The sequence below is a fragment of the Ictidomys tridecemlineatus genome, chromosome 3 (assembly GCF_052094955.1).
Source record: "Ictidomys tridecemlineatus isolate mIctTri1 chromosome 3, mIctTri1.hap1, whole genome shotgun sequence".
NCBI lineage: Eukaryota > Metazoa > Chordata > Mammalia > Rodentia > Sciuridae > Ictidomys > Ictidomys tridecemlineatus.
In genome coordinates, this window is record NC_135479.1 from 22958731 (window position 1) to 22983677 (window position 24947).

Below are 24947 nucleotides of genomic sequence, written 5' to 3' on the forward strand. Positions count from 1 at the left end.
GACGCGGCAATAAGACGCCACTCCCGGAAGTGTCCTCGACCGGGCGATGAAATTGGCCGCCAGTGCCGGTCAGGGCCAGGTTAGGAGAGGTCGTCCCTGAACTCTTCCCCTACGTTTCTTCTTGATCTTCCCTGAATCTTCCACATCCACGTAGCGAGAAGACGTCTCTGTCATCATGGGAGGTGGAGACCTGGTGAGTGGAGGGAGCCCGGAGCCCGACTGGCGCTGGGTTCGGAAATTGGCAGGGAGTGGGGTGGGGGCGGAGAGGGTAACTGTGGCGACGAAGCCTCGCAGTGGGGGAGGAGGGGGCGGTAACCCTGGAGAGGGGAGGCATCTTTAGGACCTTGGAGTGAAGCGTTCGAGGTGTGTCGCGAATGGGGCTGGTGATGTTTGTGTGCTCGTTGATGGGGGCTCTCTGGGCTGGAAATTCTGGATAGGCTGGGAAGAGGGAGAGATGTTTAGGAAAGAAGGCAGATATTGAGGAATGGCACACAGATTTGTTTGTATATCTTGTCTTGGGACATAGCTCCTCTTCTTACTTAGGAGTTCAGAGGCCTGCCCTGGGCTGTAGTGTGAGTAATTTGTGCCTGCTTCTCCCTGTTCGTTAGCCAGGCCTTTTGAAGGAGAGCCATTTTAAGCCTGAAGGAATCTTCATGTCCACTTTTCTTTCATGTCTCTATCATTGCTCATTCTGATCTGTAGTTACAGAGCTTTGGTTGGATTCATAGCACTTATGTAAGTTAAGTGGCAGTTTCTCCTAAGTTGTGTCGTTGATTTGCAAGGGACTGAAGCCTTAAATAGGGCAAAGGTATCCAGAAGGGCACAGTGCAAGATTAGGAAAGTACCAACCTCCTGAAAGTGGAGCTAATTGAATCAGCAAATAGGTCAGCTTAGGTACCTCTTCAGTAGCCCTAGTATTTTTCAAATGTTCTCAATTAGACTGAGTTCCAGGACTCCATCAAGCTTCCTGTGAAAATTTAGTGTATTCTTCAGGTAACTGAAGGAAAGCTCTAAGCCAGTGTTTCTTAATCTCAGAGCTCTTGACAGTTTGGGCTAGGTAATTCTTTGTAGATGGGGGAGCAGAGGGGACTTGGATTGCACTGTGAATTGTAGGATGTTTAATAGCATCTCTGACCTCTAGCTGCTAGATGCCAAAAGCACCGTCTTCCCTTCATGTGACAACTAGAAATGTTTCCAGACAATTCCACCCATCCCTTGAGGGTGGGGCGCACATATGGTTGAAGCAGGGAGGAAAGGGATAACTAGTAGGGTAAGTGGGGGAGATGAGGAAGGAAGGATGGATGGATGGACTGAACAAAGGAAAGACTGAAGAAAGGAAGGAATGACCTGACACAGGGGAAAGGCACTTAAGGAAGGAAAGAGAAAAGCAAAAAATAAGGGAGCTCTCATTGATTGCACATTTTCTACCTGCCAGGTATTTTGTGTACATTTTATCTTTGTAACTGGTCTTCAGTCTTGGCCCTCTGTGGTCCACATTTCACATGATAGCGGGTTATGCCTCTTTCCTGCATATAACTAAGTGTTTCCTGCCATTAACAGGATAAACTCTAATCTCTTCACATGGCTTGTAAAGCCCTTAATCTTCTGTTTTTTTTTTTTTGTTTGTTTTGTTTTGTTTTAAGAACTGGAGATTGAACCCCAGGGGCATTTTACCACTGAGCCATATACCTAGCCCTTTTTATTTTTTATTTTGAGACAGGATCTCACTAAGTTGCTTAGGGCCTCTTTGGGTCGCTGAGGCTGACCTTGAACTTTGACAATTCTCCTTCCTTAGCCTCCCGAGTTGCTGGGATTATAGGTGTATACCACTGTACCTATTGATCTGCTTCTTAGTTGACTTCATCTTGTACCCCTTCTCCATCAGTTTGCATTCCACCTCTAGCTACACTGAATTATTTGTGCTGTGTTCTTTCTCACCACTGGGGCTGTAGTTGCTGAGTGCTGTTTCTTCTGTTTGAAAACCTGCCCTCCTGCCAGGCACAGTGGCACATGCCTATAATCCCATTGGTTAGGGAAGCTGAGGCAGGAGAATCACAAGTTCAAAGCCAGCCTCAGCAATTTAGTGAGGCTCTAAGCAAATTAGTGAGACCCTGTCTCAGAATATAATCTAAAAGGGGCTGGGGATATTGCTCAGTGGTTAAACATCCCTGGGTTCAATCACCAGTACCAAAAAAACAAAAAACAAAACAAAAACAAAAAAAAATCTGCCCTCCTATTGCCTACTTCCCACTCCATCAGGCTAATTTATTTATTTATTTTTAATCGGCGGACACAACATCTTTGTTGATATGTGGTGCTGAGGATCGAACCCGGGCCGCACGCATGCCAGACGAGCGCACTACCGCTTGAGCCACATCCCCAGCCCTTGGAGAAACTTCTGATGGGCAGTGTTAGCTAGGGGAATAGCTGATGGAGAGAAGAAAGAGAAGTAACATTCTTTGAGGATAAAGGATTTTAGTTTTTTTTTTTCTTTTCTTTTTCTTTTTTGTGGTGCTGGGGATTGAACCCAGGGCCTTATGCATGCAAGGCAAGCACTCTACCAACTGAGCCATATCCCTGATGCCTCTTTGAGGGTAAAGGAGAAGATCAGAACCAAGGGGAGTTTCCTGGGAAGGAACATTGAAGGAAGTCCTAGGTAGGTTATAAAGTAAGTTTAGGGATTTGGGTTGTAAAAGAACTGAAGAAAAGGAATGTTGTGGGGCTGGGGATGTGGCTCAAGCGGTAGCGCGCTCGCCTGGCATGCGTGCGGCCCGGGTTCGATCCTCAGCACCACATACAAACAAAGATATTGTGTCCGCCGAAAACTAAAAAAATAAATATTAAAAAAAAAAAATCTCTCAAAAAAAAAAAAAAAGAATGTTGTATTCCTAAGAAGGAATGCTTAATGCCAGTGAGTTCTGTTGCCTTTCTAAATACATACCATCCTCCCTCCCTCCCTGCCCCATTCCTCCTGTCTTGCCATCACCAATTCCCATTTTAGGGATGGCCAGTGAAAGTACAAGATTAAAACGTTTGAAGGGAACTCAGGAGGGGCCAGGTCCATTCTGCACAACTTTATGTACTGTTAGAAATCTGGTATGTGCTCAAAAGCTACTGGGCAGCCGGGAGTGGTGGCTCACATCAGTAATCCCAGCAACTTAGGAGGCTGAAGCAGGAGGATGGTGAGTTCAAAGCCAGCTTCAGCAACTTCCAGGTGTTAAGCAACTCAGTGAGACCGTGTCTCTAAATAAAATGCAAAATAGGCCTGGGCATGTGGCTTAGTGGTCAAGTGCCCCTGAATTCAATCCTCGGTACTCCCCGCCCCCCCCAAAAATGCTGCTAGGCAAAGCAAACTTTACTTCTTCAGAAGGGTATGCTACCAGAAAGAATCTGGCAAACAAGCACTTTGGGTAGGAAGTCTGCCCAGGTTTTTATCCCTAATGCAGCACTGCCCCTTACTCTGATAATAGGAGTTCGGGGTTACTGTGTGTGTGATTGACTGATTTAAAATTGGGAAGTGCAGGGGCTGGAGATGTGGCTCAAGCCGTAGCGTGCTCACCTGGCATGTGTGCGGCCCGGGTTCAATCCTCAGCACCACATACAACGATGTTGACTCCGCCCAAAACTAACTAAATAAATATTTAAAAAAAAAATTGGGAAGTGCAAGGGGAAGGCATATAGTTATGTTTGGATTACCTACTCAACTACCTACAGGCATTATGATTGGAAGACTGAGGACAAAGGGAGATATATTGGGGGGGGGCTCTAAATGGCTACATTGCAACCTCATAGTTTTGTGACTTAAAAAGAGCTCCACAAAATAACTACACACTATGCAATTTAAGTTTTAAATTACAGCAAACACATTTTTGTTAACTCAGACTATAGGTTTAACTTTGTTTTTTTTTTTTTTTTTTGATACTGAGGATTGAACCCAGGGGCACTCAACCACTGAGTCACATCCCCAGCCCTAATTTTTTTTTTTTTTTGTATTTTATTTAGACACAGGGTCTCACTGAGTTGCTAAATACCTCACTTTTGCTGAGGCTGGCTTTAAACTCAGGATCCTCCTGCCTCGGCCTCTCAATCCACTAGGGTTATATAGGTTTAACTTTGACAGAAAAGAGAACATTAATCTTACAGTACTTAAACACCCTCTCCATGTGAGAAATTATTGGATGTAAATCTTGTCATTGCAAAATATATCTTCTTCCCCACTGTTTTGTTTTTTTTTGGGGGGGGGTGTTGGGGATGGAACCCAGGACCTCATGTATGTAGGCAAGTACTCTACTATTCTACCATTGAGCTATAACCCCCGGCTGAATTATTTTCTCCCTACTTCCATTCACCACAGAATTTGAAGAAAAGCTGGCACCCACAGACCCTTCGCAATGTGGAGAAAGTGTGGAAGGCCGAGCAGAAGCATGAGGCAGAGCGGAAGAAGATTGAGGAACTGCAGCGGGAACTGCGAGAAGAGAGGGCCCGGGAAGAGATGCAGCGCTATGCTGAGGATGTTGGGGCTGTCAAGTAAGTGAGGAGTTGGGTGTCCTGATGTACAGAAAATTGCAGGACTGACTGCAGATGCCTAATCCAGATGTTGCATGATGGCTTAATGATTAAGTGTATAGGTTTTGGAGTGGGATTGACCTGGATTCTAAGGTTGGCTGTGCCTTGCTGTGAAATCGGGAGCCTTGGTTACTTTAGTAGAACCAGTTCTTAAGGCTTATTGAAGATCAAATGAGATTACATATTTAGTACTTAGTGTAGGCCACATTCCTGGTAGACTGTTGACAAATAAGCATGGCTGAGGATGGTTGTCTTTTCCTTGTTTCTATTTTTTTTTTTTAAAGAGAGAGAATTTTTTTTTTAATATTTATTTTTTAGTTTTTTGGTGGGCACAACATCTTTGTTTGTACGTGGTACTGAGGATCAAACCAGGGCCGCACGCATGCCAGGCAAACGCGCTACCGCTTGAGCCACATCCCCAGCCCTCCTTGTTTCTTGTTATGTGTCCACATCTCAGTCCTGCCTTTGTGTGAGCTCTTTTTATTGGGGCGATGAGGTCCCATGGGAGGAGGTAGATGGTGTGTCTGTCAATCAAACCTGTGTGGTTGTGGACAGTCCTACTGGATCAGTCAGTCAGTTTCTTATATAGTACATGCTAGGAATAACAGATATCATAAAAGGAAATGGGAGTAAATTTATGTTTTGAGACAGTAAAAAGCATAAAACCTGCTATTCATTCCTAAATCAGGATGACATTAAAAATATCGATAGAATAAAGTGAGTAATCTGTACTGACATTCCCCTTGTTCATGTCTTCATGGACAAAGTTTTCAGGGTAGTCGGTGGCTCACTTCTGTTATTGGATATGTGGGCTTTTCCTTAATAATCATGATAGGTTTGTGACATTAATGATTGTATGCATATGGTACCAGGTGCAGTGGTGCATACCAGGGGCTTGGGTGGCTGAGACAGGATTACAAATTCAGGGCCAGCCTTAGCAATTTAATGAGGCCGGAAGCAACTTAGTGAGATCCTGTCTTGAAATAAAATTTTAAAAGGCTGAGATGCGGCTCAGTGGTAAAGTGGCTCTGGGTTCAGTCCCCAATACTAAAAACAATAACAATAACAAAAAACAAAATAACATTGATTATAAGTTTCATATGTATATGAAACTTAGTTTCAGTTTATGGAAATGCTGTGATGGAACTGTAGCAGGAAAATAGATTGGGGAAAAAGCTTTTCTGATTTTTTTTTTTGGTTGGTTTTATTTTATTTGGAATTGAACCCAGAGGTACCACTGTGCTCATCTTATTCAGCTCCTGATATTTTTTGATCCCCGCCCTTGTGTCCTTCAACATTATAAAAACAAAGGTCAGCATGTGGGTCCCTTCCCTCTTTTTTTGGTCTTTAATGAAGATATATTTAGATAATCTTCTTACCCATTTGGCTTATTTGTATAGTTTTTGCACAGTTTCATACTTTTAATGTAGCCAGTAAAACATCTTTTCTATTTAACAATTCACTTCTGTGGTTCAGGTAATCTTTTCCATGTATGAAATGCATCTCAGAATGAAGAAAACCTTTAATACTTAATGTGGATCTCAAAATTCCTCTCTAAAATAGAGTGTTTCTTTAATATTTACTGATAATATTGGAAAATTACATTTCCTAAACAATGGTCTATAATGGTGTTTCTCAACCCTTGCACTTTAGAATGGGCTTGGAAGATTAAATAAAGATGGGATGAGGGGCTGGGGTTGTGGCTCATTGGTAGAGCACTTGCCTTGCAAGTGTGAGGCACTGGGTTCAATCCTCAGCGCCACATAAAATAAAAAAATAAAGGTATTGTATCCCTCTACACACACACACACACATACACACACACACACACACACACACACACATATATATAAGAATGATAGGTTTGTGACATTGATGATTGTATGCATATGATACCAGGTGCAGTGGTGCATACCAGGGGGGCTTGGGAGGCTGAGACAGGAGGATTAAAAATTTAGGGCCATGTGTATGTATGTGTGTGTGTGTATATATAAATAAATAAAGCTGGGTTGAGTTCCACCTAAGTCTTTTCCCTTTTGGAAAATAGGGGTTGTGTGAGGCAGGGCAACTATGTGTTTTAAAAGGCCCCCTGGCACAGTACACTGGCACATGTCTATAATCTTAGCAATTTGGGAGGCTGAGACAGGAGGATCACGAGTTCAAGGCCAGCCTTTGCAACTTAGCAAGATACTGTCTGAAAATAAAAATATGAAAAAGGGCTGGGGATGTAGCTCAGTGGTAAAGTGCCCCTGGATTTAATCCCCAGTATCAAAAGTAAATAAATAAATGGTCCCCTATTGTTGTACAGCTTTGATTGAGAATTGGATCTGTGTCCTTAATGATAGCAACAACAGCAGAAACTTTGTTTTCAAATGCTTTGCCCCCCAAATCTTTCCTTATTTAAAAACTCATAATAACAGTTTGACAACAGTAACTGATTACATTTTAGAGATGAGGATATAAGTTATCCAGCTAATTTCTAGTAGAACCAGATGCCAAGCTCTGTGCCCCTGGATTCCAACTCTACATGTTGTCTTCCTAGGGCTTGAGTAAGGCTGATATGAATTGAGTCCTTTTGAGATTAGGTGGAGCCAGGCAGTTACTACTACTTTATATAAGTATCTGCCTTCATTTTTCATATCCTTTCTTCTATATTTGGCCCAGTTGCCTTTCCCCTAGAAGCTCTTGAATTTTATCTGCAGTCTCCTCTTCTTCTTCTTTTTTTTTTTTTGAGTACTGGGGATTGAACCCAGGGGTGTTTAACCACTGAGCTACATCCCCAGCCCTTTTTTATGTTTTATTTAGAGACAGGGTCTCACTGAGTTGCTTAGGGCCTCACTAAGTAGCTGAGGTTGGCCTTGAACTTGCAATCCTCCTGCCTCAGCCTCCCAAGCCAGGTATGCACCACTCCACCCAGCTCCTCTTACCTTTCTTTCTTTTTTTTTTTTTTTTTAAATATTTATTTATTTATTTTAGTTCTCAGCGGACACAACATCTTTGTTTGTATGTGGTGCTGAGGACCGAACCCGGGCCGCACGCATGCCAGGCGAGCGCGCTACCGCTGAGCCACATCCCCAGCCCTCTTTCTTTCTTTTTTAATATTTATTTTTTAGTTCTCGGCAGACACAACATCTTTGTTGGTATGTGGTGCTGAGGATCTAACCCGGGTTGCACGCATGCCAGGCGAGCGCGCTACCGCTTGAGCCACATCCCCAGCCCCTTTCTGTCTTTTTTAAATATCTTTATTTTTTAGTTGTAAATGGGCAGTGCCTTTATTTATTTATTTTTATGTGGTGCTGAGGCTCGAACCCAGTGCCTCACACATGCTAGGCGAGTGCTCTACCACTGAGCCACAGTCCCAGCCTTCCTCTTATCCCCCCCCCTTACCTTTCTTTTCTTTTCTTTTTTTAAGAGAGAGAGAGAGAGAGAGAGAGAGAGAGAGAGAGATTTTTTTTTAATATTTATTTTTTAGTTTTCGGCAAACACAACATCTTTGTATGTGGTGCTGAGGATCGAATCCGGGCCGCATGCATGCCAGGCGAGTGCGCTACCGCTTGAGCCACATCCCCAGCCCCCCTCTTACCTTTCTTAATTTCCCTTCTCCTTTCTTCCCTTACATAGCTCCTTGCTCTCACCCTGTACTGCCCATGCTCCCTGATTCCCTCTATCTGAGCTCTTTCGTTCCTCTAGTACCAATATATGCTTCATGCTGATGACCCTTAAACTTATCCCACACAGACTCTGTGTCATTGTATATTCAGCTGCCTAACAGGTAGTTCTACTTTTTGACCCAGAAGTACAAGAGTCACCTCAACACATACTTAGCTCTCATCAGCCCCATTTGGTGATTTATAGACCTATGGGCCTTACCAGTAGCCAGTGAATCTACTTCATCCTTCTGGCCTTTTCATCTTTCTGACACATAGGAGATATTTTTACAGATTAATACATGAGTCTTTATTCCCAACTCCTCCTCCTGTTAGTGTCAGGTACACACAGGCAAACTTCTAATTATCTTTGACATGTATTTTAACTGCTCCCTCATCCCCTCCACTGGCTATGGTTTGTGGTTGTCCTGGCTTCTCAGGGGGCTGAGAGAAGGAGGATTCCTTGAGCCCAGGAGTTTAGGGTCAACCTTGGCAATATATCAGGACACTGTTTCTTGAGGACATTTAAAAAAAATTTTTTTTTTTTTTGATACCAGGGATTGAGCCCATAGGTGCTTTACCACTGAGCCACATCTCCTGCCCTTTTTATTTTTATTTTGAGACAAGGACTAATTTGCTTAGAACCTTGCTCAATTGCCTTGAACATGGCGATCCTTCTTCCTCAGCCTCCCAAGTTGAGTGCCACCACACCTGGCTTTCTTTCTTTCTTTCTTTTTTTTTTTTTTAAGTATTTTTTTAGTTGTCAATGGACCTTTATTTTATTATTTGTATGTGGTTCTAAGTATCAAACACAGGGCCTCACATATGGAAGGCAAACGCTCCACCACTGAGACACAACCCCAGCCCCCTGGCTTTCTTTCTTTCTTGAGCCCAGGGGTGCTTTACCACTGAGCTATATTCCCAGCTCTTTTTATTTATTTATTAATTTATTTAGTTGTAGTTGGACATAATACTTTTATTTTATTTATTTTTATGTGGTGCTGAGGATCAAACCCTGCACTTTGCATGTGCTAGGCAAGCGCTCTAGCGCTGAGCCACAACCCCAGCCCATTTATGTTTTATTTTAAGGTGGGGGCTTCTAAGTTGCTGAGGGCCTTGCTAAGTTGGCTGAGGCTGGTCTTGAACTTGGGATCTCCTGTCTTAACCTCCTGAGTTGGGATTACAGGCATGTACCACCCTGCTGGGTTTCACTATGTCCTTAATTTCTGTCAAAAAGTACTTCCTAGCTCAAGGTTCATTGACTATGAAATTGTCAGACGTTGAATCCATGATTGTTGGGCATCTGTCTAGGAGACATAGCCATAGTCCCAGCCATTTAGGAGTTTAAAACTTGGTGGGAGAGAGAAACACATACATAAATAACACAAAGAACAACCAGCATTTATTGATACTTACTTTGTGCCATGACTCTGCTGAGTGACTTAAAAATCCATTAACTGGGCAAGGGATGTAGTTCAGTGGTAGAGTACCTGGCTAGCATACACAATGTCCTGGGTTCAATTCTCAGTACCATAAAAACAACAACAACAACAAAAATCTAAAAATCCATTGACTTGACTTAATTCCCAGCAACCCTGTGAGGTAGATAGTATTATATCCCCATTTGATAGGTGAGGACACCAAGGCTCAGAGGACTTACTTGGCTATAGGGCCAGGATTCAGGTCCATGTTGCTTGACTCCAGAACTTATCTTCTTTTTGTTTATTTATTTTTTCTGAGACAGGGTCTCACTACGTTGCCCAGTGGTTTTGAACTCTAGGACTTAAGCCATCCTCCTACTTTGGCCTTCCTAGTAGGTGGGATTATAGAACTTGTACTCATAATTGTCATGCTATATTCCCTATCAGGAAATGAGCCTCTGAGAATATTCTAGTTACCATTGACCTTCCTGCTCAGACCTCCTTATGATGTGATATGGTCTGCCCTATACAATCAGTTCTTTTCCTCTCAGACCCAGGAGTTTTCTATTGTTTGGATTATAGAAAACACAAAACTAGGCAGGGGCTTGGAGTTGTGGCTCAGCGATAGAGAGCTTGCCTCTCACATTCGATGCTCTGGGTTTGATCCTCAGCACCACATAAAAATAAATAAATAAAATAAAGGTTATTGTGTTCAACTACAGCTAAAAATAAATAAATATTAAAAAAAAAACTACACAGGAAAATTCCCAAGGAAATGATGTTCATGTTTCATTGTTATTAACCTTTTGGCCCTTTATCTTCTAAGCATTTATGGTATTTTCTTGTAATTTTATTAAACATTTATTTTGATCACAACTGCAATAAAAATATAAATAAATAAATGTAATATCTTCAGATACCTCCCACTTCCCATGCTATTTTAAATAAAAAAATTGTTTAATGTTTCTTTATAGATTACTTGATCATAGTTGTCCCGCCTATAATTTTATTTATTTATTATTTTTTTGAGGTGCTGGGGATCAAACCTAGGGCTTTGCACATGTTAAGTGCTCTGCCCCTGAGCTACTGGTGACCCTAGCTCAACAGTATGTTTCCCTGCTCCAGTATTGGATCCAGTGGTGCTTTAATATTACTACTTCCTAACCGCCCCTGTCTTCCCCAGACAAGGTCTTGCTAAGTTGCCCAGGTTGACCTCAGATTTACAGTCCTCCTGCTTCAGCCTCCCTAGTATCTGGGATTATAGGTGTCTTACCTCACCCAGTGCCATATACAATTTAAAACAGACTATAACTTGTTCTAAAATTCTTCTTGAATTGGTATCTGGTCCATTTTGTACTGTCAGTTTGGCTCTTGTAAGACACCACTTGTGATGAAATTCCAGGGATCTTCTTTCCCTCTAACTTGGAACATGACTTCCCAAACTGCAAAGCTCCCTCCTTTCCAGGAGCCCTGATATATCCAGGGCCTTGTATATGCAGGGCAAGCACTCTACCAACTGAGCTGTATCCCCAGCCCTCTGGAGCCCTGGTTTTAATAGTTGTCAGCCTCCTTCCTGTCTCTGATTTATTTACATGAGAGATTTAGGAAACCCTTTGTTTACATGAAAGACACCACTACCTGTGGTATTTCTTTTAAAGTCCCACTATAGTCTTCCGTTATCCACCAGGGTGCAGCTCTCCCTTGTGCTCCTAACTTCAGTGGTGTGAGCAATGCCAGGCAAACTGCATGGAACCTGACCCATGACCACAATCATTTCTTTTCTTTTTTTTTTTTTTTTAAGTCAATCTTCTCACAGCGGAGTCAGGGAAGGAGACTGAAGTCTAATTATTCTGTGCAAAGCTTTCCTCCTTTTGCATTCTATTTTTTTTTTTAAAGAGAGAGTGAGAGAGGAGAGAGAGAGAGAATTTTTAATATTTTATTTTTTATTTCTCGGCGGACACAACATCTTTGCTGGTTTGTGGTGCTGAGGATCGAACCCGGGTTGCATGCATGCCAGGCGAGCGCGCTACTGCTTGAGCCACATCTCCAGCTCACAATCATTTCTTTTTTTTTTTTTTTTTTTAAATATTTATTTTTTGGCGGACACAACATCTTTGTTTGTATGTGGTGCTGAGGATCGAACCCGGGCCGCACGCATGCCAGGCGAGCGCGCTACCGCTTGAGCCACATCCCCAGCCCCTCACAATCATTTCTTAATTATAGACTATAATGTTTCTCCAACCAGTGCTTTTATTTTTTTTACTAATTTTTTTTGTAGTTGTAGATGGAGAGCATGCCTTTACTTTATTTATTTATTTTTATGTGGTGCTGAGGATTGAACCCAGTGCCTCACGTATGCTAGGCAAGCGCTCTACCACTGAACCCCACCCCTAGCCCCATCAAACCAATGCTTTTATCTTTTTTTTATTTTTTTATTTTTTAAGAGAGAGTGAGAGAGGGGAGAGAGAGAGGAGAGAGAGAGAGAGAATTTTTAATATTATTTTTAGTTCTCAGCGGACACAACATCTTTGTTGGTATGTGGTGCTAAGGATCGAACTCGGGCCACACGCATGCCAGGCGAGCGCGCTACTGCTTGAGCCACATCCCCAGCCCCAAACCAATGCTTTTAATAGGAAAACATTTTTCTAAAGTGTTGTGTTGGTTTATTCTTATTAAAAATGTCCGTAGGAGTGGCAGGGAAAGAGTGGCAGAGCACATGCCTAGTATGGGCAAGGCCCTGGGTTTGATCCTTGGCGCTGAAAAAAAAAGTCCAAACATGCAAGTAAGAAGATATCCTCCCAGTTATTATGTAACCTCAAAACAAACAAATACACAAATTAAAGTCATATTCAAAGCACTTTGAGCATTTTGAGTTTAATGCTACAAATAATACTGTTTGGATGAAATGAATTGGCTGTGAGCTGGTGTTGGCTGCTTCTATACACCTTTACTATTTGTGATATGAGGGTCCATTTTCTCACCTTGTTTCTCCCTAGAATCACAGGGAAATATTTGCTTGACATGATACTATGACATCATTTGTGCCCTGTGCCATGCTCTACCTTTGGCTTAAAAACATCATTTATGTATTAGGTTATTTTTGATCTTATTATCTCCTTAAACATGTAGTGTTATTTACTGGTTCTAATGTGTCAGACACCAAAACAAAATAAATACGTGTGATTATGTGATCACTGACATTATTTTTGGTGATAAGACAATGATATAGAATGAGCCTATTAATTGTTTTAGATTATCTTTTGAAATTATGCTTTAAGTATATGAAAATGATTTCTCCACTTAATTGTAAGCTCCACAAGGGCAGGCACCATTTCACCATGCTTGCCATGTGGTAAGCACCTATAGATTGAGTCCTGCTCTCATTGGGTTTTCTGTGCAGGTTTGCAGGAATCTACATTTCCTTTGAATTGTATATATTGTTTTCTTCAACCAGGAAAAAAGAAGAAAAGTTGGACTGGATGTACCAGGGTCCTGGTGGGATGGTGAATCGTGATGAGTACCTGCTCGGGCGCCCCATTGACAAATATGTTTTTGAGAAGATGGAGGAGAAGGAGGGGGGATGTTCTTCTGAGACAGGACTCCTTCCGGGCTCTATTTTTGCTCCGTCTGGTGCCAATTCCCTGCTTGACATGGCCAGCAAGATCCGGGAGGACCCACTCTTCATCATCAGGTGCTGCTGAGGGTCTGGAAGGGGGTTTGTTACAGGATGCTTGGAGACCCTGCAAAGGCAGTGGGTTGCTGGCTTTGCAGTTGGTTTTCCCTTGACTTTTATCTGTCAAGTAAAAGGATTTGTCTCCATTTGCGCTTCCTGATGTTGGGAAGGAGGCTCCATTAACATTGTCAGTTCTTGGCTGTACGGGAAGGTATTGGCAAATGTACCAAACCAGACCAGATTTATTCATTTGTTCCTTAAACAAAAATAGGAGGTTGAAGCAAGGTGACAAAGATTGGCAACTTCTTGGAAAACTGGGGATCTGTGTGAAGTTGGCTAAGTGGGTGAATAGGCCTTCTTATCTTCCACTTCTTTTTTGCGAGGTGGGCAGCAGCACCCTTTAAAAAGAAACTTCAGATGGGTGAGGCCCAGGTTCGATCCTCAGTACCACATACAAACGAAGATGTTGTGTCTGCCGAAAACTAAAATGTAATATTTTTTAAAATATTAAAAAAAAACAAACACACATTACAGATCAGGGCTGAGAATACAGCTTAGTCAGTAGAGTGCTTATTTAAAAAAAAAAAAAAAGAAAAAGAAACTTCAGAATTTTGAAACCCCAATGTGTGACAGATAAAAGTAGAGCTACTTTTTGGGTGTTAAATGAGACCATACTATACATATTTATTTTGGTTTAGTTTGCATTATTTTCTTTTAAAGTGTGTAAGAATAAACATTGAAAAATATTTATTTTTATTTAAAAGTTTTTCTTTTGCAAATTTTCTTTAAAGTTATTTATCTATTAAAGATATTGTATGTGTTACAAATGTTTTGTCCCATATTGTTAGCTTCCTAATTTATTATCGTAAAATATAGGTAATAATTTACCTTTTTAGCCACTTTTTAAAAAAAATATTTATTTTTTAGGTGTAGATGGACACAACACAATGCCTTTATTTTTATGTGGTGCTGAGGATCGAACCCAGGTCCCACCTGTGCTAGGCGAGTGCTCTACCGCTGAGCCACAATCCCAGCCCCTGTTTTGTTTTTATTGGTCGATTTATATTATCATTTTTAATGTCTCTGTTGAATGGTTCTGCCATGACTTATTTTGTTAATATTCTATCATTGAATCCCTAACTTGTTTCCAAATTTTCATTGTTATAAAATGAAAACTTCATAGCGACCTTCCCTGATTTTTCCTTATAGTAACAAATTCTTTCTCTCTCTCTTTTTTTGTACCAGGGATTGAACCCAGGGGCGCTTAACCACTGAGCGACATACCCAGTGCTTTTTTGTATTTTATTTAGAGATAGGGTCTCATTGAGTTGCTTAGAATCTTGCTAAGTTACTGAAGCTGGCTTTAAACTTGCAGTCCTCCTGCTTCAGCCTCCTGAGCCACTGGGAGTACAGGTGTGCATCACTGGGTCCAGCTAGTAGCAAATTCTTGAATTTGAAAATACAATTCTAGAATTTCTGAAATGAAAGAGTATGAGCTGACCAGGCATGGTGGTGCACACCTGTAATCCCAGCTACTAGGGATGCCAAAGCAAGAGGATCACAAGTTTGAGGCTATCCTGGGCAATTTAGTGAGATCTGTCTGAATATAATAAGAAGGGTTAGGGATATAGCTCAGTGGTAGAGCATTGGGTTCAACTCAGTACTACCAAAAAAAAAAAAAGTTTGTGTTGATTGTGATAAGTGTTGTCAAATAATCCTTCAGGAAGGTTGATCAATTTACCCTCCTATTGAGAGTATATGAGAGTAAAATTTCTTAAAAGAAGAATCAGGGTGGGCATGGTGGCACACGCCTGTATCCCAGTGGCTTGGGAGTCAGAGACAGGAGGATTGTGAGTTCAAAGCCAGCCTCAGCAACAGCAAGGCGCCAAGCAACTCAGTGAGACCCTGTCTCTAAATAAAAGTACAAAATAGGGCTCAGATATGGCTGGCTCAGAGGTTGAGTGCCCCTGAGTTCAAGCCCCAGTACCTCCCCTACCAAAAAAAGAGGAATCAGTGCATTGACTTTATTTTCCAGGTGATTATTATGATAAAAGATGGAGGTCTTTGAAATGTTGCAACCAATCAATATATAAGGTGACACCCATTTACTTGACCAGGTGGGAAGCCTTGAGTATGATGCCCAATGAGAAAAAATTTTAACTTACTGTCTTGCATGGCAGTGTCCCATAGTAGACTTTCCCCACAATATACAGTCTCTTATGCAGATTTGGGGGAGATTTTTGGCTTCCATGCCATCCTGTAGATTTCAACAAAGCATTTCTTACAATGGTGGTTATATAGAATTTGGAGAGGAGAATGATTTAATCTTCCTTCTAAGAGAAATAATAATGATTTTTATAATGTCTTCCATTTAGGAAGAAAGAGGAGGAGAAAAAAAGAGAGGTATTGAACAATCCTGTTAAAATGAAGAAAATCAAAGAATTGGTAAGTCATGCATCAAATAAGCATAAAGTAGCCTTTAGGTACTTTTTGTTTTGTTTTGGTATGGGGGATTGAACCCAGGGGATTGAACCACTGAACTATATCTCAACCCTTTTTTAAAATTTTATTTGAGACAGGGTCTCTCTAAGTTGCTGAGGCTGGCTTTGAACTTGTGATCCTCCTGCCTCAGCCTCCCAAGTTGTTGGTATTATGGGAATATGTACCATCACATCCAGCTGTCTTTTAGCTACTTAATATAAGATCTTCCCTCTGTTTCTTCCTACCAGGGAAAACAGAATGATGTTTAAGACTTTTCTTTTAGACACCATCTCTTGGTGATATTTATGCAATCTTAATAAGTTTAAGTAAGCTCAATTTCCTTTTTTCTCTTCTGGTTGGAAAAAGCACCCCTGTACTCACATATTTTCAGGAAAAGAGGGGTGTAGGCCATGCCTATGGAATCAGGTATGTAGTATGCACAGGGGATTGGAGTGTCCTCTGTTATGGCTCACCATTCACATAATGTATGGTTACTCTTTGAGCAGTTGGTAATTTTTGCAGTCTCTGATTACTTCCAAAGGAGATAGAGTTTCTTTGAGTGGAAAGAATGGAAACTCCTAGGTAGTGGTTCTGGTGATGTTTAAAACACAGATTCCTAGCACACTCACCAGAGGTTCTGTTTGAGAATCTAGGGTGCATTGTGTACAACCAGGTTTGTTGACACGGAGCTCCTGAGAATGCCCTGGACCCCTATAGAGGCATGGCATCAGTTTGTACATGAACCAGTCCCCTCAGAAGGGACTGATAAAGGTTTCAATAACCTTGAAAGTTTATGTTCTGGACACTTTTTAGTTGCAAATGAGTTTGGAAAAAAAGGAGAAGAAGAAAAAGAAGGAGAAGAAAAAGAAGCACAAGAAACACAAACACAGAAGCTCGAGTAGTGATCGCTCCAGCATGGACGACGAGCCCAGCCGGGGGAGGTGAGCGAGTCAGGCATCCTCCAGCACTGACTCACTTGCCCATTCATTCTTTCATTCCACAACAGGAACTGGAAACTGCCCCGCACTGGGGTTTCAGTGGTGAACACTTGGACGTAGGCTTTGTGCCAGTTTGTTTTCTAGCATTAGAATTCCCTGGAGATGCTATATGTGGGTGGGTCTCCTGGTGTGCTACTGGAGAGACACCCCTAAGAGAACTGATCACAGATCTTAGGTCGACTTCCTGGCATGACTGTTTCATCTTAGCTGAGTCCTCAGGACTGCCATGGGATTCACATAGGGTTTTTTTTTTTTTTTTTTTAATGGATGAATGGGCCTATGACTGCCCCTTCTGTGTCTTTCCATCTTCCCTGTGGGAATAGTCAGCTCTGCTCCTGCTGACTCACCATGAGTCTCTGGAATAGAAACATGAGGTGAGAGGAGAATGTGTTTAGGCATTGGGGCTGAGAAGCTCGGCCCACGGTTTTTCACAGGGAAAGCTTAACTGTGCTGATGCATCTTCCAGCAAAGATAGTCCAAATAGAGAAACATACTGCCAAGTAATAGCTGGGAAGTGGGGAAGGTCACACTGGAACCAGGACGCATGTTTCAGCATGAGAGATTTGAAGTGGACCTGTATGCATTTTCTTTTTCAATGAATATGTATTTTTTAATCTCTTAGATCTCAAAAGAAGATGGCAAATTCCTTTCCTGCTTTGTCTAAAGTCCCTGGATATGGCTTACAGGTAGGGATGTGGGCTTCTCAAAGGGAGTGACAGTGGGACTGTGACATGTGCCACCTTGACTACTGCAGATAGCAGGGAAATTGGACAGTGGAGGCTGGGGTTGCTGGGGAACAGGCCCACTTCTTATCCCTGAGCTTCTTACATGCCTGAGCGTTCTCTAAGCAAACAGAATCACTTTAGATATTCTGCCTATCTCTCTGCAGTCAACATGAAATATATACATTTTAAGTGTAGAGGTTAATGGCTTTTTACCTGTGGACATCCCTTCGTGTTTTTAACTTTTGATGCTGCCCTCCCTGCTGTCTCTTACTCTTCCTTAGGCTCTAGTGAAGACCTAAGCCAATTTAAGTGGTGGGGTGGGTACTTTCTCTTAGGAGGTTTTTTTTTGGTGTGGGGTGGCGGGTGGTGGCGGTCCTGGGGATTGAACCTAGGGCTGCTCTACCACTGAACTACATCCCCAGCCCTTTTTATTTTGAGACCAGGGCATGCTAAGTTGCCGAGGCTGACCTCAAACTTACAATCTTTCTGCTTCAGCGTCTTGAGTTGCCAGGATTACAGGCATGTGCCACCATACCTGGCTGTTTTAAGGGATCCTGAGATAACTGTTCAAATATTTTATGCTTTTCTGTAATTATTGTGATTCCTTACAAAATTGATTATTTTATTTTTAATTTTTTTTGGTCCTGGGGATTAAACCAAGGGAGTGTTTAGGCGTTTAACCACTAAGTGACATCCGCAGCCCTTATATTTTATTTTGAGACAGGGTCTCACTAAGTTGCTCAGAGCCTTGCTAAATTGCCTAGGTTAACTTTGCACTTGCGATCCTCCTGCTTCAGCTTCCTAAGTTGCTGGGATTTCAGGCATGCGCCTCCGCGCCCAGATGATTTTATTCTTTTCCTTGTTTTATTGCATTGCCTTTTGAACTACTGGATTTTCCTATGAATAGCTTTTTTTTTCACGCCCCCCCTCTTCCTTCTCTTAATGTTACAGGTCAGGGACTCTGACCGTAACCAGGGACAACAGGGTACTCTGATGGCTGGGCAGAAGGGAGCGTATGGGATGAAGAACCGTTCCCGGTCTAGAAGCTCCTCGAACTCACCCCTTAGAAATACCGGCAGGAAGAGCAATAGGGAAGCAGGGTCCCGGGACAAGAGGTCTCGATCCCTAGGCAGAAGGTCACGGTCCCCAAGGCCCAGCAAACTGTGAGTGTGGAAATTCATTGTGGTATAAACTGTGACTGCAGGGGCCTGGTCACAGTGGTATTTTCTTTTGGTGATGTCCACCCATCAGCTTTCCTAAATGTCTTTGCTTTATTACTTCCTTCATATTATTTTTTAAACTTTAATGTAAGCTTTCAGTCCCTACAACCACACATTTATAGGAATATATTATACTGGTACAATATCCTCTCTCTCATCTTTCTTATGGACTGGTTTTAAGATGGCTAGCTCTTTTTTTTTCATTATTTGAAGAATAATCTCTGGAAAATAATCTCTGTGTCCATTACAGGCACAACTCTAAGGCAAACAGGAGAGAGAGGGACCAGACTAAGAGCCCATCACCTAAAAAGGAGGTCTATCAGAGGCGGCATGCTTCTGGATATACCAGGTAAGTTATGAGGGCAGTAGATTAACTTCATATTCTGCAGGCCCTAACCTAGGAGTGGCCCACAGCAGGGCAAGTGGGTAATCTATATGACCTGTTTGCCACACCAACTCTTATTTATCTGGGCAGCTTTTAATAGTCTTCCCCCACTCTCTCATACCTTGTTAGACACATTGAAAGGACAAAGTCAATAGTGTTGATCTAATAAAAACTTTAAGTGAGAGTCTTTCATCATATATTGGTCTGGCAGTACTCATAGAGGTTTTCACCTAGAAATCTATTTTTTAGTTGTCAATGGATCTTTTCTTTCTTTCTTCCTTCCTTCCTTCCTTCCTTCCTTCCTTCCTTCCTTCCTTCCTCCCTTCCTCCCTCCCTCCCTCCCTCCCTCCGAGGATTGAACCCAAGGTCTCACGCATGCCAGGCAAACACTGTACCATTGAGCCACAACTCCAGCCTCACCTAGAAGCCTTTTTAAATATTTTGGCTTTATTACTTTTCTTTTCTTCCTTTTTATTTTTTAATAACACGGTTATTTTATTTATTTTTTATGTGGTGCTGAAGATTGAACCTACAGCCTCGTGTGTGCTAGATGTGCACTCTACTGCTGAGCCACAACCCCAGCCTGGCTTTTTTACTTTTCATACTGGGGATTAAACCCAGGGCATTTTACCTCTGAGTATCTTCCCAGTCTTTTTTTTTTTTTTTTTGGTACTAGGGATTGAACTCAGGGGCACTCAAACACTGAGCCACATCCCCAGCCCTATTTTGTATTTTATTTAGAGACAGGGTCTAACTGAGTTGTTTAGCACCTCACTTTTGCTGAGGCTGGCTTTGAACTTGCGAGTGGAATTATAGGCGTGCACCAATGTGCCTGGCTTTTTGAGACAGGGTCTTGTTAAGTTGCCAAGGCTGGCCTTGAGCTTGCAAGAGGTCTTTATGTTATTTGATTGTTCCTTGTTTCTCTTTTTTACTTTGAAGTGCTGGGCATATAACCCAGAACCTTGTGCATGCTAGACAAGAGCTCTACCATCCACCTCTGATTGTCTCATTTTAAAAACCTCCTAGCCTCACTAAATGCTGTAATATATTTTATCTGAGTGAGATTTTATTTTATTTTTTTTTTGCAGTACTTGAATTGAACTCAGGGCCTCACTCAGGCTAGGCAAGTGCTGTACCATGAGCTATATCCCCAGCTCGAGTGAGATTTTAATTATTTGATTTTTTGGGGTATTAGGGATTGAACTTGGGGACATTCAAACATGGAGCGACATCCCCTGCCCTATTTTGTATTTTTAAAATTTAGAAACAGAGTCTCACCAAGTTGCTTAGCATCTCACTTTTGCTGAGGCTGGCTTTGAACTCTCAATCTTCCTGCCTCAGCCTCCCAAGCTACTGAGATAATAGGCATGTGCCACCACACCTGGCTTTGAGTGAGATTTTTAAAAGTTTTGTTTTTGCTTTGTCTTCTCCTAATTTCCCTTTTCTGTTTGTTTTGGTGTCTGTCATTCATTTTTTTGAGGCTTTCCTGAACTATCTGGTGATATTTCACTTTGCATTCATATTTAAGAGTGAGGTATAAAAAAACTGAAACACTGTACCTACAGGGGTTTGTCTATTGGTAGGTGATTGGGTAGAGTTGAACTGTTTTTTCATCTGGGACTCTCAGCTGTCAGTAACTTTGATTCTTTTGTTAGGGACTGGTAAATTTCTCCAGGAAAAAAAAAAATCCTCTAGTTGCCTGATCCTGGCTGTTGGCATTCTGAAAGAGGCACAGATCCCATCAGGACTGGGAGTCTCAGTGTGGAGCATGTGGGCTTCACTTCATCCTCTTTGCAGTATGGTGGCCTTGCCAACTTTCTGTGCTGTGCCTGATGCTTCTGAATCTTTTTTTTCCTGTATGGTTCAGTTTCTCCAGAGGGTAAACCACAGGGTCTCCTATAGATGTTTGGCAGAGTAATCTCCAGCTTCAAGTTTTGCTTGGGAATCCAGGGATATCTCAGTTGCCTCTGGCAAGCCTTTTTTGCAGGGGGTTGGGGGTACCAGGGCTTGAACACAGGGGTGCTTTACTACTGAGCTATATCCCCAACCATTTTTATTTATTTATTTATTTATTTATTTTGAGACAGGGTCTCACTAGGTTGTTTATAGCCTCGCTAAATTGCTGAGGCTGGCTTTGAACTTTCAATCCTCCTGCCTCAGTCTCCCAAGATGCTGAGATTATAGGTGTGCGCCACCATGTCCAACTGCCAAGATTGTGAGATTCTAAAAGTGTTTAAAATTTGGGTGAAAACACCTGACCAAGATGTTAAGAGGAGCCAATGCTTGCCTGTAATCTCAGTGACTTGGGACAATCCTAAATTCAAGGCCAGACTTGGCAACTTAGACCCAGTCAAAAAATAATAAAGGACTAAAGTTGTAGCTCAGTGGTAGAGCACCTTTGAGTTCAATCCCCAGTACCTCTGCACCACACTATGTTAATAGGAGGGAAACTCATGCTGGACATGGCACTGCTCTGGCCATTTCCTTGGAGAAAGCCATGGAAAGCTTGGGTCCTGCTGACCTTTATCTCCCTGTGCTGCTTCTGGGATTTTTGCTAGGAGTGAGGTAGAATTGATGGGATGGTTTTTGTGTTCAACAGAAAACTCTCAGCAGAGGAACTGGAACGAAAACGGCAGGAGATGATGGAAAATGCTAAGTGGAGGGAAGAGGAGAGGCTGAACATCCTCAAAAGGCACGCTAGGGAGGACGAACGGGAACGGAGGCTGGAGAAGCTAGACTCCCGGGATGGGAAGTTCATCCAGTGAGTACATTTCTTCCTGCCTGGGGCTCCATGGGATTGTTCTCAAGGAGAGAGTCTTAACAGAGGGGTTCAGTGTATTCCAGGTGTCACTGTGTCTGCAGGGAGAATATGGAGCTCAGCTTTAGGACCACCTTTTTTTTACCATTCGTAGCTTCTAGCCAGATAGTGGGAGGTTTTGATTTGGAAGAGGGAGAAGTGAATTAGTATTTTCTCTAAATCTCTGAAATTCTTTGGCATTTCTTATTTATTTATTTATTTATTTTGTTGAAGGACCTTTTATTTTATTCATTTATTTATATGTGGTGCTGAGAATCAAACCCAGTGCCTCACACATGCTAGGCAAGTGCTCTACCGCTGAGCCATGACCCTGGCCCTGCATTTCTTTTAAATAAGAATTAATGGCTCAGAAAGTCTTTTTTCCCAATGAGACTTTGACTTATTTTCAAAAGCAGATGAATTTTCTCTTATGGACATTTAAAAAATTTGGTTCCAGATGGATTAACTTGAAAATTTTCTATGTGGGCTTAAGAGAGCTTGTTTCTACAATTGCTTTAAGACTAGCAACCTGTTTCTTCTAATTCTGCCAGACCTGACCAATTGACAAATGTTTTTAATTTCCATTCCCCTGTCTTCTCTTCCTAGCCGCATGAAGCTAGAGAGTGCATCTACTTCCTCCCTGGAGGATCGGGTGAAACGGAATATCCACTCTCTACAGAGAACCTCAGTGGCTCTGGAGAAGAACTTTATGAAAAGATGAAAACCATTCTTTTTCTTATTGGTTTTCCTGAATTTTTCAGGGAGGCTGCTAACCCCTTAAAAATTCTCTTTATAAGAGTTCAGTGACTTCTTCCACAGATTTCAAACCACCACTGTTCAAAGTGACCCTCGTCCATCAATTCCTGAAATACTTTGCTTCCTTTGTGAATCAGTGTGACCTGATTATGAGATCCTAAGTAGCTTTTGCAGTATGCAGAGTGGGTTTTGACTCTGTTTTAATGGGCAGGCACCGAGCCATACCATTGGGAATATTCATCTTACTCTGGAAGGCAGCCTGCTGGGTTTGTGATGCTCATGACACCTCTTTCCTCACACTTGTGTGAATAGACCTATTTCACTGCCTCAGGATAGATCATACCATTCTGATCTCTCTCCAGAGCCACTTGGATAGATTGTGCTAACTGGGATACATGAATTTATTTGATCTAGTAAATAATATAACAGAATGATGTCAGATTAGGGAACAGCCAAGAGAGTGACAAAGGACCTGGAAGAGAATACAAAAAGCTCTAAGTGAACTGTTAACTATTTGGTTTGTAAAAGTATAATGTGTATATGTACAAATGTATATTTTTTTACATGCTTTTAAAAAAAAGTTTAGCTTTGTGAGAGTATCTTGTTTGCTAAGTGATTTTATTATGTAATATAGTACAGCCACATTGAACCTTGTGAGTGGCGCAGTAAGGTAGGTCAGCTTATTTTTCTCTGAATAGGGCACATTTAGGAGAAGCCTGGGGTTATCGATAGAATCTAGGCTATCTATCTGATCTCCCTGCTCCCCTGTGTGAGCAGTGCAGCACTATAGGCAAGTTTTTAGGAGTCAGGACCACATTGCTATTATGTTCCCTGCTCCTAAAAGAAAATAAAATGGAAGCTGTTTATTACATGGCTTCTTTTTTTATCATGTACAATGCTAGATTTTCAGGGGTTGTTTCCTACTATTTTGTAGCTATTAAAAAAAAAAAAAGTTCCCCCAAACAAAAACAAACTCAAGTGGCCACTTCCCTGTTTTAACTGCTTTTCCCTTTATTCCTTCACCAGAAGCCCTCATTTAACAGGGATTTCCTAGACAATTTTTTGCTGAACTTTTTTTGTTTTTGTAAGTGAACATGATATCTTTATTTCATTTTTATGCGAACCCAGTGCCTCACAAGTGCTAGGAAAGCGTTCTCTACCACTGAGCTACAACCCGCAGTCCCTCCTAGGCACTTCTGAGTCACAAGTTAGCTGAGCTATTTCTTTGTTCTTCTAACTTCTAATTCTGGTTAAAATGTATTTGGATTTTTATTTTTGAGCACTTATGATGCTAGACACTAATGCTTTAAAAAAGTTTTGCCCAGAGAGAATTTAACATACTTTTGTTATTCATTAATCACCTCATTCTACTGCCCTATGCTACAGTTAATTATGGTTTTTATTACTTGGTAATAAAGGTTACATTTATTTTTGTAACTGTCAAGAGTAGCCACGTGGATCACCGAGTTTTCTTACTCCTGTTATAGAAAGAATGTTGACCTGTGGTTTGTGTTGAATATATAGAGATCCTTGTCTTATGTAACAGAACGTGGGCCGTTTACTTAGATTTCACGAACTAAGCCAGAAAATAAGACGATTATTAGGGTATGTGTCTGAGGTGCCCACAGGTTCTTAACTTGACCCTTGGGGCGCAGGAGAACTGCAGGCAGGTGGGTGGGCGCGGGGCCCATTCATAAACCCAGGGTTCCAAGCTGCCCTCTCATTGGCCCTGGGGGAAAGGGGCGTGCCCCACGGGTGGAGTGCGCCCTGGGCCTTGGGGAGTGGGAAAATCCACGCTTGGGTGGAGCGAGGGGGCGTTCCTTGGTTTTCCAGGCTGGACTTCCTTTTCCCCTTGCTGTGTTCCTCCTCGCTCCCCCGGGGTGGGGATGGTATGTCCCACCCTCCTCGCATTCCCGCCCCTCCTCCTTTCCCAAAGCAGAGGCGTCGCCGCCATCTTGGCACCTGAGGTTGAGGGAACGATCCAAGCCCGGGCTTTTGAAGGGGGGATTAGGACAGGGAGTTCCTCCCGCGGTACACAGTGAGACCTGCCCATCCCTCCTCCTCTCCCTGCTCCGGCCCGGGGTTCTGAGGCTTGCGGAGGACGGCGGGATTTCTGTCAGGCCCGGGGAGGAGGGGCGGCCGCTGCCTCCCCGGGACGGGCGGTACCACCCGGGTGGGGAGGAGACGGCCTGGTGACGACGGGGCGGTGGCACCGCCTGGGGGCGGGGGGCGGGAGCGGCCAGCTCCCTGGGGCGGGACGGGGAGGGCGGGGCGTGGG

The 24947-nt window shown here is 42.4% G+C and overlaps 1 protein-coding gene across 2 annotated transcripts; it reads left to right on the forward strand.

The window, feature by feature from the left end:
* The first annotated feature begins 14 nt into the window (after nucleotides 1-14).
* On the forward strand, nucleotides 15-23538 carry Cwc25 (CWC25 spliceosome associated protein). 2 transcript variants are annotated; one of them, XM_005321760.5, is made up of 10 exons: nucleotides 15-193; nucleotides 4355-4527; nucleotides 13089-13325; nucleotides 15683-15752; nucleotides 16602-16729; nucleotides 17409-17472; nucleotides 18463-18674; nucleotides 18982-19080; nucleotides 21716-21877; nucleotides 22520-23538. In XM_005321760.5, exons 1-10 carry the CDS (start codon nucleotides 176-178, stop codon nucleotides 22632-22634), a joined length of 1278 nt encoding a protein of 425 aa, XP_005321817.1. In that variant the 5' UTR covers nucleotides 15-175; the 3' UTR covers nucleotides 22635-23538. The 2 variants fall into 2 exon arrangements, with proteins under 2 accessions (XP_005321817.1, XP_077898232.1); XM_078042106.1 differs by lacking the exon at nucleotides 15-193 and adding an exon at nucleotides 2537-2656.
* The last annotated feature ends 1409 nt before the right edge of the window (nucleotides 23539-24947 follow it).

Excerpts from the sequence above, each read along its gene's own strand:
- Cwc25 (XM_005321760.5), top strand. Across the intron at positions 18,675-18,981 it reads TCCCCAAGGCCCAGCAAACT|GCACAACTCTAAGGCAAACA; the intron begins GTGAGTGTGGAA and ends TGTCCATTACAG. Across the intron at positions 21,878-22,519 it reads CGGGATGGGAAGTTCATCCA|CCGCATGAAGCTAGAGAGTG; the intron begins GTGAGTACATTT and ends TTCTCTTCCTAG.